Below are 15,686 nucleotides of genomic sequence, written 5' to 3'. Positions count from 1 at the left end.
TGGTGGTTAAGAAAAAGTCTCCTGACTCCAAACCCAGGACTTTGTTTACTGTGCCTTCCTCTTTCGCCTGTTAGGACTGTGAGTTCCTTGGGGTCAGGGATGTGTCTTGTTCACCTCTACATCCCCATACCATACCAGACATAGGACTTTGGGTGCCACAGCAGCCTAATAAGATTTTGCTAAATTGCACTATGACTGGTTGTTGACAATATGGGAAAGAGAAAAAACAGGGGAGATTGGGTCTAAGATGGTTAACTCCCAGAGGGCTGGGACTGTCTAATCATCATCCTATTTGAGATTAATAAAGGCCTTTCTGATAAATGGACATCAAGTAATAGGACCTGGTTGGATACCTGCTATGGTCTTGGGCAGATAGGGGAAGGGAATGGGAAGCAGTGGAAGACATGGCTTTGGTTCTCAAGAGCAGAGTCACATTATCACAGATACATAGAATCTCAGAATTAGCAGAGACCTTAGAAACCATCTAGTCCAAGTGGTAGTCAAGGAATCAATTATCTTTACAACCTACCCAGTCTTTACTCGAAGACACCAAAGGAGGAGGAGCTCGTTTCTGAAGGCAGCCTCCTCAACCTTGGACAGCTCCAATATCCCAATAACTAGCAAATTATAACTTACATCAAATCTTTGCTCCAGAGCTTTGCCCTTTGCCCTCAAGATTTGCTAAATGAAAATGACTCCTCCATGACAGCCTTCCTAAAACTTAAAGACAGTCATTGCATCCTCAGATAGTCTTTTTTTCAGTGAAGTCAGTGAAAAAGCATTTATTAAGCATCTATTATATGCCAGGCTTGAGATATAAGGAAATGTCAAAACAATCCCAGCCTTGAAGGAACACACATTGTAGTGGGCAAGAGAGGAATGAGAAGTGGATACATACAAGATATAGATAGCATATATATCACCTCAGAGTGTAAATATTGGCGACTGGTGTGGGCAGGGGAAAGAAACCAAAAACTGTAATCCAATTAACATTGTGCCTACTATGTGAGGAACATTGTGCTGAGCTGGGAATACAAATATGAAAAGACCAGTAAGGCTTTCTTGCTAGAATAAATGTATGACAAAGGCAGTCTGGAGGGGTAGATGGTGATGTCCTTGCTACTTCTGTTCTAAATTTTAAGATCAGTTTGATTTGTTCTGGTCCCTCATTTCCTCCACGTGCCATTCAAATAGGACTTGGAGAGAGCCCAGCCTATTCATAAGTCTTATAGGTTCTAGGGAGTCAGAGTTCCTGAAATGAGATTTGGTGAGGGAGGCTCATAAGCAGTAATTTGATGAGAATTATAGGAAAATTTCTAAACTTGTCAGATAATTGTCAGGACTCTGAACCTGGAATTGGCACCAGACAAACATAGTCAAAAGAATAGACTTAATCTTAGACTGAGACATTCTTTCACTTTTTGGCTGTTGATTAACAGGGCATAGTACTTCATAATCTTGATTATGAACTAAAAGACCATCAAGCATCCTTGTCAGGAAGGGCCTTTTTAATTACTGCACCCCAAGAACAAAGAGCAGCCTATGGTATCAGAGAACAGCAGGATAATCTTGAGACCAGGGAAGGAGCAGACAATATGGTAGAGACATGATACCCAGAATAGAATAGTGCAATAACACTGCCAGAGAATATTATAGCATATTCATTCTCACCATATGTCTCAACATATGTGTTCTCCATATATGTGTCCTGGTCATTTGATTTATGGAAATATCCTCCATGCATGTACTCCTTCCTTAGACATGTGCTCCTTATTGATGGTCTCCAGGCATATTCCCTGGTCATTTATGTTCTTTACATGTGTTCCATTCCCTATTACTAGTATGTTACCATTGGAAAAAGTATACCCATTTCCACATCATGGGGAAAATACTCTTTTTATCATGTTATTTTGTTATTTTTATTATGCTATAGGATTAAATGTCTTTTGTTCTGAACTAATGTATCATTTGACTGAACAATAAACATAAGAACATCAGTGGGGGGTCATGAGCTATGGAATCAAATGGGCAATGATCCAGAAAAGTGTTGCTTTTTTTAATGTTATTTTATTATTTTTTCAATTATGAGAAAAGATAATTATCAATATTTATTTGAGTTCCAGAAAGTGTTTCAAATTCAGGGTAGTTTTCCTGGGGCAGCATATGTGAAGGGAGTACCCCAGGTGCCAGCTTTGGCACATGGACCCCAAAGGTTAGACCCAGGTCCAAAGCATTCTCTCATGGTTGACATCCCAGTGACCTGTTATCATGCTCTCATCCAGACCTAAGACCAATCTGCCCTTGGGGAGCATTCTTCCAGTTCTAACCATTCAAGACTCACCCAGATCTGTAGTTTCACCCTCTTCTCATTGCGGTAAACAGTCTTCACCTTGAAGTCAATGCCCACTGTGCTGACAAAGGCTGGGGTGAAGGTGTCATCAGCATATCGGAAGAGGAAAGAAGTCTTCCCAACACTACTATTGCCAATGATGAGCAGTTTGAACATGTAGTCAAAGTTTTGGTCTGAAGCATCTTTTCCCCCAGCTTTGCCTCCTTCTGTTACTGAAGCCATCTGTAAGAGACAGACACAATTGCCTTAGTTACCCAGAGATCCATGAACCCTCTTCTAGTATCATCCAGAGAAACATCTTTGTATTTTATAGTTACTTTAAAAAAAAGATAGTAGAGGTTTTTGCCTCATAGGAGATCTTTACATAGAGACTGAATGACTACCTGGGGGCATATTGTAGAAAGAATTTTTGTCAGGTACAAGTTGGTCTCATGCCCTGTGGTATCTCCCAGCTCTAAGTTTCTCTGATTCTGTAATTTGATTGCTTAAACTATAGGAAGAACCAGATGTGTCAATTAACATAAGAATTTTTAAATTTGTTTATAATTTACTTTATGTATATACTATAAATATATATGTATAAACTTTAAATGCAAATAATTACAAAGAGATATTGTCATTTTACTTTGAAATATAAGTTTTCCTCCTACTAGCTCTAGGATAAGCAAATATATTGAGTTCCTTCTGGCAGTTTGGTTCTTCCAGGTAATCTTAAATTCGAATCCTTCTTTGAAGGAAAAGGAACAAACATTTCTTAAACACCTGCCAGACATCATGTTAAATGTTTTACAAATTTTATTTTATTGAATTCCCCTGACAACCTCATGACTTAGGTACTATTATTCTTATTTTACAGTTGAGGAAACTGAACAAGAAGTGGCTAAGTGATTAAAAACCTTAAGATGTGACTATTCCATTTTGGAAACTGAAATAGAGAAAAAGTGGAATGCTAGGGATTGTCTAGAATGCAGCCCAAATTTGAAGAAGAGAGATTTCAAAAAATTCACAGAAAGCATAATTATGGTCCAAAGGAATAAAATTCTACAGGGGATAAGTTAGCTGAGGGAGGTGGAAAATTCTTCACTCCCAACTCTCCAGCCAGCTCCTCCAGAGCTTTGACAGCCACTCTTTCCACTTTCCATTTCGGGAAACTCGAATCATAATCAAATCAACTCTGTACTATTATAGTCCTCCATGACCCCATTCATCATCCTGGTAACTTTGTGGACCAAAGTGCCCCTCCTTGGCTACTACTCCCTTGTGGTGGGTTGTCTCTCTCTTTAGAACATAAGCTGTTTTGAGGATAGGAGACACTTTTTCATCCATTTATTCTCAAAAATGAATTTCTTTTTTAAAAAAAGATTTTATTTATTTTGAATTTTACTATTTTCCCCTAATCTTGCTTCCCTCCCCACCTCCACAGCAGTCTGTTAGTCTTTACATTGTTTCCATGGTATACACTGATCTAAGTTGAATATGATGAAAGAGAAATCATATCCTAAAGGAAGAAATATAAAGTATAAGAGATAGCAAAAGAACACCTCACACCCTTTACCAAGATAAGATCCAAATGGTTACAGGACATAGACATAAAAAACAATACTATAAGCAAATTAAAAGATCAAGGATTAGTTTGCCTGTCAGATCTATGGAAAGGGGAGCAGTTTATGACTAAGGAAGAGTTGGAGAACATCACCAAAAACCAATTAGATGATTTCGATTACATTAAATTAAAAAGCTTTTGCACAGATAAAACCACTGTAACCAAGATCAAAAGAAATGTAGTAAATTGGGAAACAATCTTTACAACTAATGATTCTGACAAAGGACTCATTTCTAAAATATACAGAGAACTGAGTCATATTTTTAAAACAAAAAGCCATTCCCCAATTGACAAATGGTCAAAGGATATGCAAAGGCAATTTACAGATGAGGAGATCAAAGCAATCCATAGCCATATGAAAAAATGCTCTAAATCATTAATTATTAGAGAAATGCAAATTAAAGCTTCTCTGAGGTACCACCTCACATCTCTCAGATTGGCCAATATCACCAGGAAGGATAATGATCATTGTTGGAAGGGTTGTGGGAAATCTGGGACACTATTACACTGTTGGTGGAGCTGTGAACTCACCCAACCCTTCTGGAGAGCTATTTGGAACTACACCCAAAGGGCAACAAAAATGTGCATACCCTTTGACCCAGCAATACCACTACTGGGTCTATACCCTGAAGAGATGATAAAAAGGGTAAAAACATTACTTGTACAAAAATATTTATAGCAGCCCTGTTTGTGGTGGCAAAGAATTGGAAATCAAGTAAATGTCCTTCAATTGGGGAATGGCTTAGCAAATTGTGATATATATATATATATATATATATATATATATATATATATATATATATATATACATATGTCATGGAACACTATTGTTCTATTAGAAACCAGGAGGGACGGGATTTCAGGGAAACATGGAGGGATTTGCATGAACTGATGCTGAGTGAGATGGGCAGAACCAGAAAAACACTGTACACCCTAACAGCAACATGGGGGTGATGTTCAACCTTGAAGGACTCGCTCATTCCATCAGTGCAACAATCAGGAACAATTTTGGGCTGTCTGCAAAGGAGAGTGCCAGCTGTATCTAGATAAGGAGCTGTGGAGTTTGAACAAAGTTCAAGGACTATTCCCTTTAATTTAGGAAAAAAACAGATATCTTATTGTCTGATCTTGTCACCTCTTAGACTTCTCTTCTCTTCTTTAAGGATATGATTTCTCTCTCATCACAACCCAATTTGGATCAAGGTACAACATGTAAACAAAGTACTGACAGAGTGCTTTCCGTGGGGGGGAGAGGGAAGCAAGATAGGGGGGAAATTGTAAAACTCAAATAATATCTTTAATAAAAATTAATTAAAAAAGAGATAACAAAAGTATATAATAAGATAATGATTTTGTTTTTTTTTTCAAAAATGAATTTCTAAAGACAGGAATGCAAATTTCTGGAAAATTGAACAACAAACCTAAAACCTCTTTGGAAAAAATTTTTAAAAATTGTAAACCTTTACTTAATTTCAAAAGAGGATTAAAAATCAAATTACTAAATGAGAAAATAGTTAAGGTAAAATGATAAAGTAAAAATCACAAAAGGGAAGAAATGAGAACTATTGGAGCCTACTACCCACAAATGTATATCAGAAAAAAATTACAAAACTTATAAAAAATACAGTATACAGAGCAAAAGACCTGCATCAATACAATATGAAATAGAGATCTTAGACAAATTTTATATTAAGAAATTGGGCTAACTCTAAAGGAACACCTAATCCATGGTCCAGATGGAGTTTTAGATGAATTCTATCAACTTTTAAAGAATATCTACACTGTAAAAAATTATTTTCAAAAATTAAGAAAACACCCTATCATACTCTTCTTGTAAGGCATAATTCTACTTTATAAACCAGAGAGGAATAAAGCAAAGAAAGAGGACCATAGCCAATAATATAATTAATGAATCCTGATTCAAATAATTTACTGGCAACAAGATTGGTACCATTAGCCAAAAATGACTCAGCATTGCCTAGTTGGGAGTTGCAAAGATAGTTCAATATTAGGAAAACAATATAATTATTCTTGCTGCAAACAAAGCCATCCAAAATCACATGATTTTATTGAGAGATAAAGAAAAACCCTTTTGACAAAGTATAAGACTCACGTATAGTAAATACCTAAAAGACAATAAGCATAAAAATTACTTTTTTTGATATGGTATAAAGTCAATACCTAAAACCAGAAAATATTATCATACATAATAAGGAAACACTAGAAACTTACCTAGTAACTACATGAATAAAGTAAGGATGACCCCATTCCCTTCTATTATTGGACAGAGTTCTAGAAATGCTAATTAAGAAATTAAAGATATAAATATAACCAAAGAGGAGATAAAACTTATTGACTGATGACATGATGGTTTGATTAATTAACAGAAAATTAGCAAGTGAAGTTTCATTCTAAATGACCACAAAATAAATACCTGGAAATATGAAGCTTTCCATATAACTACCAAAAAATTCTTAAAAGAAATTTAGGGGATACAGAGCTTAGATGGAGGAGTAAAGGCAGAGACACACACAGAATAAATTCAAGTTAGTCTCAGAAGAAAGAAGCCTCTACAAATGGAAAGAATAACCACAACAAAACAAGTGAAAATAAAAATTATAAAGAGCAACTTTTGCTCTGAAGAGCAAAAAAGATATCATCTTCCAGATTCCTTTGCCAAAGTTGAGATCCTCAGATGTGGGGTACTCTATATAACACTTGGCTTTTAAGAATTGGTTTTGTTGAGTGTTTTGTTTTGTTTCTTATAAGAGACAGCACTGAAAAAGGGATAAAGTGGGAAGTGTAAGATATGTGAAAAAACAAAAGATATTAATAAAATCTAATTTTTTAAAAAATCATCTCTGATCAGTTTATTTGAAATTACTTTTATAGTTTACTTTTCACTGGTCTGTTCTGGCATGCTTCTAATGATATCAGAAACACCTAGATCAATGACAGCCAGTGTACTCACTTCCCTCAGGCTGTACCCAATTCATTGTTGTTGCCACTGTAATGATGATGTATGCTGGTTTGGGCCAATATAGTGTCATATTCAGTCTCTGATTTCCTCAAGGCCAGACTGTCGTTGGCCAACAAGATCGATTTGGCTTTGCCTTGTCTGATCATTTTCAGGGTCTGTTTTTAGCCTAGTACATATTTGTCACTTTTCATGACCAGCTGAAGCCCACGTTGATAGACTCCAGCAATTTTTAAATCTTTTTTACAATCATTATCTTCTTGCCTGTGGTGAGGGAGGACACTCAGCCAGAGACTGGCCACCAAGATGGCCCAGAAGTGAGAAAGGACTATTTAATTAAAAAAATACAGAAAAATTTAAAAAACTTGTGGCATAGTCAATGCCTTGCCAATAGAATACAAGTGAAGGCACTTCCTAAATTAAATGTACAGATTCAGTCCTATATCAATTATGGAATTAGACCAAATAACAAAATTCATTTAAAAGATCAAAAGATCTAAGATTCTCAATACAAAAAAAAGTAGATATGAAGAATCAGTGGAAACTGGATGTTTATGCTGAGGCAAGGAATGGATACCATAGAAGGAGGAGGGTGAGGGCATTCAGGTGTGAGTTGGACCAGATACCATTCCCCACCCCACCACCCCCTATTCCATATATTACTTTCAGTTCTGCTATTCTATGAGCCAGGCTTGAAAAAAAAAACCCCTTTAGACAAGTGAGAAAGAATTAAGCACTAGTCCTTTCATGGTTGTCATAGTGAGAATAGATGGAGGTGAAGCTAGATGAGGCATGAGATCTGGGCAACACATTTGGACAGGTCCCTCAGGGGTTCTTCTCCATTCCAAGGGGACAATTTAGCAAGAGTTACTGAGATATTCAGAGACAGCTGAGAAAGCAAGCATCCCTGGGACTGCCCAGGCTAGCTAGTAGGCAGCAGGCTGAGAAACAGGGCACTGCTCATCTTGTTGGCATTAATGTAAAGAAAACCTGGGGAGCAAGATTTGACACCCCATTTGGGGAACCCCCATGCTCTGCATACTATCTTTGAAAAGTAACATAATAGATGGTGCAATGGATAGAGTACCAGCCCTGAAGTCAGAAGGACCTGAGTTCAATTGCAGAGTCAGACACTTGACACTTTCTAGCTATGTATTCTTGAGCAAGTCACTTAAAAGTAACATAATGCTCCAAGAATCCCTGCTGGAAGGGACCTGAGGGGTCCTAAGTATTTATATTGCTGGATAAAGGATATGTTTAATTTTATTGCTCTTTGGGCATAATTCTAAGTTCTAAGGGAATGGTAACATCTCTCTAAAAATTCCTGATTCTATCAATATACCCTGTGATTCACGGGTTCCACTCCATCTCCTGACTGGGCATTTTCATTGGAAGTTCCTCCAAAACCTGGAATTTTCTCCATCCTCTGCCTCCTGGCTTCCACAGGGTCTCTCAACCAAAATTCTACAGAAAGTCTTTCCCAATCCCCCTTAATTCCAATACCTTCCATCCTATTTCTTCCCTGTTATTCTTATATCTTTTAATTCTGATACCTTCCCTAGGTTTGTACATAATTGTATGTTGTCTTCCCATTAGACTGTTGACTCCTTTGTCTTTTGCCCTTTCTTTGTAGACTGGAGCTTAGCACAGTGCCTGACACTATGGGTACTTAATAAATTTATAACCAGCTGATAAGATCTTTTTATCCATTCTGCTTAAGCAGTCATAGAATCCCAGTTCTAGGAGTGATCTCTAACCCCATCTAATCCAAACCCACCACCTCTGACTAGGAATACTCTCACAAACATAGCCTACTCTCACAAACATACCCTACAAATAATTAATTATCCACATTCTTCTTGAAGCCCACCGATCTCTCCACTTTCACATAACTCCCAAAGCAACTCACTCCACTCTCCTTGTTAAAAAATTTTTTGAGGCACCAAGACTAAATGAAATGACTCCTGAACCCACTGGTCCTGTCTGAGGTCCTGGGATCAAACAGGTTTCTTTCACAGATCAATCCTTAAAATATCTGGAGGCCTTTATAAAGTTCTTGTCTTATCTGGACTGGAACTATGACCAAAGAGCAATTAAATTGATCATACCCTTTGATCCAGCAATACAAATACTAGGTCATATTCTGAAAAAAAAATCATAAAAAATGGGAAAGGTCTCTTATGTTCAAAAATATTTATAGCAGCTTTTTTTGTAGTGGCAAAGAATTGGAAATTGAGGGGATGCCATCAATTGGGGAATGGCTGAACAAGTTATGGCATTTGAATGTTATGGAATACTATTGTTCTATAAGAAACTACAAGTAGACTTTAGAGGAGCATGGAAAGAATTACAGGAACTGATGTTGAGTGAAGTGAGCAGAACCAAGAGAACATTGTACACATTAACAACAACACTGTGAGATAATCAACTATGTTGGATGCAGCTCCTCTTAGCAGTTCAGAGATCAAGGACAACCCTGAGAGGCCTACTATGGACAATACATCTATAGACAAACTATAAGGTCTGAATACATGCTATGTTCACTTTTTTGGAAACTTTTTTATGCTTTTCCTTTCTTTCTCAAACCTTTTTCTTTCCCCTTAGATCTAAATCCTTTTACAACACAACCAATATGTAATATATTAAATTTAATATTGAATATATTAAAGATGAATATATATATGTATATACGTATATACATATATATATATATATATATATATATATATATATATATATATATATATATATAACTTTTACCAGATTGCTTGCCACCATAGAGAGGGGAAGAAAAGGAAGAGTGGTAGAAAAATGTGGCACTCATAAATTTGCAAACAAATGAATGTTGAAAAGCTACCATTGCATGTAATTGGAAAAATAAAATAAAATTTCAATTAAAGAATAAAATAAAATAAACAAAAAATAAAGCCACTGCCTTAAGTCTTCTCTTTTCCTGTTCAATAAGTCCAGTTCATTCAATCTAGCCTCATATAACAAGGACTTCAGGCTATTTCCCAATCTAGTTGCTATCCTCTAGCCACTCTCTGGCTTATCAAGGTCCTTTCTAAAATGTGGAGTCCACAATTCAATGCAATACTCCAAATGAAGCCTCTCAAAGCCAAGGACAATAACCTCCCATTACTGACTCATCCAGAGTGAAAAGAACACTTAGTGAGAAGACCTTCTAAATCCTGAGTGGCATGCCTCTCTGAAAGCAGTTCAAGATCTTAATAGATTTCTTAGCTACCATGGTCCATAGTTGACTCATATAAGCTTGAAGTCTATTTAGACTCCTCAGATTTTTCAGTTGACTTGCTACTTCTATCTGTGAAGCAGATTTGTTTTGAAGCAAACAATGTTTAGCTTATATTTGATCTGATCCATCATTCTATATTATGATGTATTTATTTCTACAGTTAGACTGTAAACTGCTCCAGAGTCTTAAAACTTAGTCTTTTTTTTTTCAGGTTTTTGCAAGGTAAATGGGGTTAAGTGGCTTGCCCAAGGCCACACAGCTAGGTAATTATGAAGTGTCTGAGACCGGATTTGAACCCAAGTACTCCTGACTCCCGGGCGGGTGCTTTATCCACTGCGCCACCTAGGCGCCCCAAAACTTAGTCTTAAGGTAAATCTCTCTCACAGTGTCTAAAGTGAGGCTGGCCACAGAGTAGGTGATTAAAAAATGTTGCTAAAAGGAATGAGCATATCACATTCTCTCCTTGAACCTCAGTTTTCTCCTTGGGTAAAAGACAGTTTAAACTTTGATGACACCTAAGTTCTTTCCATTTCCAGATTCTCCAGATATCAATATCCCCAAGACTGAAAGCCCCTCCAGAATTCTCCAATTCTCTTCCAAGTAGGATCTGGCCCATTCATGAATTTGAGGGTATTTTGAAAGCTCCCTCTCTCCTCTTGTGTAATTACCAGAAGCAAATTCTTCAAAAGAAGAAAGCCACAGTAAGCAAAATTCAGGGCAGATAACTTTTGTTTTTTTAGGTTTTTGCAAGGCAAATGGGGTTAAGAGGTTTGCCCAAGGCCACACAGCTAGGTAATTATTAAGTGTCTGAGGTCGGATTTGAACTCAGGTACTCCTGACTCCAGGGCCAGTGCTCTATCCACTGCGCCACCTAGCTGCCCTGCAAATAATTCTTAAGGAGAAGAGTCCGTGAACTTATTTTTTTTCATATTTTGATGTATTTCAATGTGATTGGTTTCCTCTGTAATTCTACAATATTTTATATTATACACTTAAAAACACTATTCATCAAATTGCCAAAAAAATGAAGAACCCCTAATTTTATGAATTCTTCTGAGGTTCAGTAAGTCAAGGGACTAGAAGACAGGAAGGAAGGGGGAAGAAGCACCAGTTTAAACCTTTTCTCTGCTTAGTTCAAGCTGTGTCATTAATTCTGAGATCTGAAACAAAAAAAAAATTCACCTCTGGTTTCATCTCACTTTTCTCTCACCTCTTCTTCTCACATCATCTTTTTTCTTTTCACCACTGGAATTCCTAATAATCATCCTTCAAAATTATTCATTAAATGGTACCCCTTCCAGGAAGCCCAGGCCAATGATTCCTCAAATGAATACATCTCAGTTCAGAAATCTTAAACACAGTCTTGCAACTCTTCTAGGCACTGATTAAGTAATGCTGCCTACCATAGTTGTCCATTGGTGCCCCTTCTAGAATGTAAGCTCTGTGAAAAGACACCAGTTTCTTTTCCAGCCTTTATATCTTCCCTAGCACCTAGCTCAAGACTCCATACCTAGCAGATGTTTAATAAACATGTGTTGAATAAGGAATGAATAAATGAACAGATGAATGGAATGAGTGGAAGTAGGGGGCTAGACATGCTGTTGTTCAAGGATCCTTCCAACTTGAGATTTTTAAGAACCTTTCCACCTTCTATGATTCTAGGGCTCTAAGGGCTCCAGTTGAAAACTGGCATAAAGAGATCATTTAAAAGGTTGGGATGCTTATTAACAGAATTCTGGTTTTGTTTTAAAGAGGTTTTTAACATTAGATATGATTACATCCATTTCAGATCAATCCTACCTTCATAATCATCTCATCATTAGAAATATCCTCCATCTACTTTTTAGAATCACACATCACCAGTGGAAGTGTACTATCACCCTGTGATTACAAAGTCAGGCAGAATCCTTCAAAAGGTCTTTTCTGATTCCCTAGGTATCACTAGCCCTTCCCACCAATGTGTGTTTATTTTAAATCCATCCATTATTTGAAATTGATGCAGTGGAGTCACGAAGACATGGGTTCAAGTTGTATCTCTGAAGCATAATTACCTATGTCACCTTGGGTAAATCACTCACCCTATTAATCCTCACTCTTCCACCATCAGTGTTCTAAGTCTAAGCCACAGAAAAGGTACTGATTGGCTTTGGGAGACAAATAGATAGACAGACAGACGGATGGATGGACAGATGATAGAGAGAGAGATAGAGACAGAGATAGAAAGAAACAGAGGCAGAGAGAGAAAGAAAAAAGAGAGACCTATAGATGCCTTACTTATTAATAAATGCATTGGAGCACAGGGCTGAAGAGATATAATTTATAACTATTTACTGGTTGTTGGATTCCCAATAGAATGTAAACTCCATCAGGACAGAAAGTATTCCACTTGTTCAGCTGGCTAGGTAATTAGCATAGTGGCTGGCATGTGGTAGGTGCTGAATATATGCTTTACGACTCTATTGGTAAATAGAACATCTTTTTTCCTCTTAGTTTATGCAAAAACCTATTCCTTTTCTCTCTGGATTCCATGCCTCCCGCATATACTTGTATTTTTAAAATATATTTAAATGTCTCTCAATCAATATTTCGTTGGTTGATGGTCACTAACTTTTATGCTGAGTTTTACCCAACTCTGATACTGTGATTCCACCTCAAGTTTATGAACATGGGAAAGAAATCAAGCTGAGATTTAAGAAAAAGAAAAAAAAAACGATAGGGAAGCCTACCTTCTAATAGATGCGTCCAGCCCTTAGATGTAGTACAAGCTAAAAATACCTAAAGATCAAAAAAGCTTTAGCTAAAATGATGGGTGAATTAAGGTTGCCAGTTAAGTGACCTGTAGATGGTTGAGCCATTATGATCTCTACTCCAAAAAAGGGTTCCAGTGGGATTCCTGGACAGAAGACCCATAAAGAGCTATTTGAAGAAACTCTGAGGCCAGCATAGCTCTGACCCTGTGGTTGATGTGGAAGGGCAGCCATGACCCTCCCTGGCTGCTAATGGCAATCACTTCCACCCCACCCAAAGCACCATACATTGAAAGAGGGCAGGCTCTGGAACTGAAGGCCCCAGCTCTACCACTTACTTCCTGGGAGATTTTGGATAAGTCTTTCCTTCTCTCTAGGCCTCAGTTTCCCCCCATTCCGGGGAGACTTGAGAGTCTAGGGAAACTTTGCCATTCAAATGTAAGCTCTTTGAAAGGAGGGACTGTTTCTGCCTTTATTTCCGTGCTGACAGTCTGTACTAGCCAGTCTCTGAAGGGCTCTTCTAGCTTTGTCCCATGATCTGATAATCCTCACAGAAGCTCTGAAATGGAGAGAAGCCAGCAAGGCAGGAGTCCTATTAACCCTATTGATAAATGAGGAAACTGAGTTTCAAAGAGAAGTGACTTAGAACCCCAGAACCTCAGAACTAGAAGGTCTTCTCAGCCAAATACATGGGGATCTATTTGGAAGATGGGCAGTGTTGAGAAACTCCCTAGACCTCCATCTCACTATGAACCCCAGCAGGAACTGCTATCCCCTCACATGGAACTCATCCCCCCCCCCCATATTGGGATTTATCCTCGTCCCCCCCCACCTCCATACATATAAATCTCCAGACAATCGGCCACACACATTCAATACCCAGAGAGCCCTGAAATATTTTACTCTCCTCTCCCTTTTACTACCTTCCTCAGACATTGTTCACTCCCTCCTCTTTCCAAAGAAGTCTCGTCCACACCCTTCTCAATGGACCGGAGAAGGGCTCCACCGGGAGGCAGCCCCGCCCCCCTCCCCATGGGGCCACTCCCAAGACCCAGGCACGGGGGAGGGAGGCGAAGCTGCCCGGGCATCCATCCCCTCGCCCCTGAAGGCTTGCTCTTCTTCTCGGCTCTGCCCAGAGGAGGGCTCCTAGCTTTAGAACCAGGAGCCAACCACTGCCCCCCGCGCAGCCCAACCGGGTCCCAGTGCCTGGCTCCGACCTGCCCCACCCACCGCACCCTCCCCCTGCCCGAGGTTCCCGCACCCGCTCCAGATCCTCAGATCTTCAGCCTTGCCCCCCACATAACCTCTGCCTCAGCTTACCCTGGTGTGCAGACCCTGCAGGCTCTGCTCTGTGTGGGGCCAGCGCTCACGCCCCCCACGTCCGCCTCCTCGGGCAGCCAGCGCCCCTCTCCCCCGGCACCCCCGGCCCGGCTCCAGACCCCTGTGCCTCCGACCTTCTCCCTTCCCCAACCCCAGCCTCCGTGGCCCCCCAGACCTCCGGCTCATTCTCCCCAAAGCCCCCCCCCCGACCTGCTCCGGCGCTCCCCCTACCTCGGTGGGGGCTCTGGAAACTTGGGGAGGGGGCTCGGGACGCCGTCGAGGTCAAGCCTCCGGGTGGGCGGGAGCGTGGAGCAGGCGCCTGCGGGGCGCAGCCACCCGACCCCGACCGACGGCCCTGACCGGTTACCGGGCAGCGCAGGGAGGCCAGGGAGCGGAAGGCGGCCCGGCTGCGAGCTCCTCTGGTGCCGAGGACAGCTCCGAGCGCCCGGCCGGCTCCAGGGAGAGGGGCTGCGGCGGCCACTGGGCAGCGCCGGGGCACGCCCCGGGGCGGGGCCCGCCTGGCCCCGCCCCTCCCGGCCCCGCCTCTCTGCCCCCAGACCCGCCCCCCAGACCCCCACCCCTCTCAGGCCCCGCCTCTGCCCCGCCCCTCAGCAGCCACCTGCTCGGCCCCCGCCCCGCTCAGCCCCCACCCCACCCTCAGTCTCTGCCCCTCAGCCCCCCCGATCTCTCAGTCTCTGCCCCTCAGCCCCCACCCCACCCTCAGTCTCCGCCCTCAGCCCCCCGATCTCTCAGTCTCTGCCCCTCAGCCCCCACCCCACCCTCAGTCTCCGCCCTCAGCCCCCCATCTCTCAGTCTCTGCCCCTCAGCCCCCACCCCACCCTCAGTCTCCGCCCTCAGCCCCCCATCTCTCAGTCTCTGCCCCTCAGCCCCCACCCCACCCTCAGTCTCCGCCCTCAGCCCCCCGATCTCTCAGTCTCTGCCCCTCAGCCCCCCATCTCTCAGTCTCCGCCTCTCTGCCCCTCCCCTCAGCTGCCACCTGCTCAGCACCCCACCCCGCCCCAGTCTCCGCCCCTCAGCCCCCCCCCAGTCTCTCAGCCTCCGCTCCCCAGTCCCCCACCCCCAATTCTCCTTCGCTTCCGCTACCGCCCACCCTCCTTCGCGCTTGGACTCGGACCACGCAGCCCCTCAGCCCCGCTGGCTCCCTCCCTCCCCCCAGCCCCACCTTTCCGTCCCCGCCCCTCAGGGCCTTCCAGGTGTTCCAGCCCAGGAGAGCCATTGAGGGTTAGGTCCTGTGGCTCCGGGAGACAGATGGGGGCCGCTCCCGCCGAAGAATGGCGGAGCCTCGGGTTCCCCAGGCGACCCTCTCTGGTCTCAGACCATCTGACCCAGGGGCAGTCAGAGGGCATGAGTTCAAATCCCCTCTGGACGGCTTTCGGGCTACATGACTTTGAGTGAGTCATCTCTCCCAGGCC

General features: G+C 41.5%; 1 protein-coding gene and 1 pseudogene across 1 annotated transcript in view; both read right to left on the bottom strand.

The window, feature by feature from the left end:
- The window catches only part of RAB3B (RAB3B, member RAS oncogene family), a 61,790-nt gene extending 47,089 nt beyond the window's left edge, over positions 1–14,701 (bottom strand). The window contains exons 1-2 of the mRNA XM_074221453.1: positions 14,485–14,701; positions 2,342–2,572 (exon numbers count right to left, since the gene is read on the bottom strand). Of these exons, the coding sequence (XP_074077554.1) occupies positions 2,342–2,572 (231 nt within the window). The 5' untranslated portion in view covers positions 14,485–14,701. The remainder of the gene's footprint in view (positions 1–2,341; positions 2,573–14,484) is intronic.
- Positions 6,847–7,183, bottom strand: LOC141510948 (large ribosomal subunit protein eL30 pseudogene; annotated as a pseudogene).
- Positions 14,702–15,686: the final 985 nt, after the last annotated feature.

This window comes from Macrotis lagotis, chromosome 2 (assembly GCF_037893015.1).
Source record: "Macrotis lagotis isolate mMagLag1 chromosome 2, bilby.v1.9.chrom.fasta, whole genome shotgun sequence".
NCBI lineage: Eukaryota > Metazoa > Chordata > Mammalia > Peramelemorphia > Peramelidae > Macrotis > Macrotis lagotis.
Note: the sequence above shows the minus strand (reverse complement) of the source record. Positions and strands in the feature narration are given on the sequence as shown.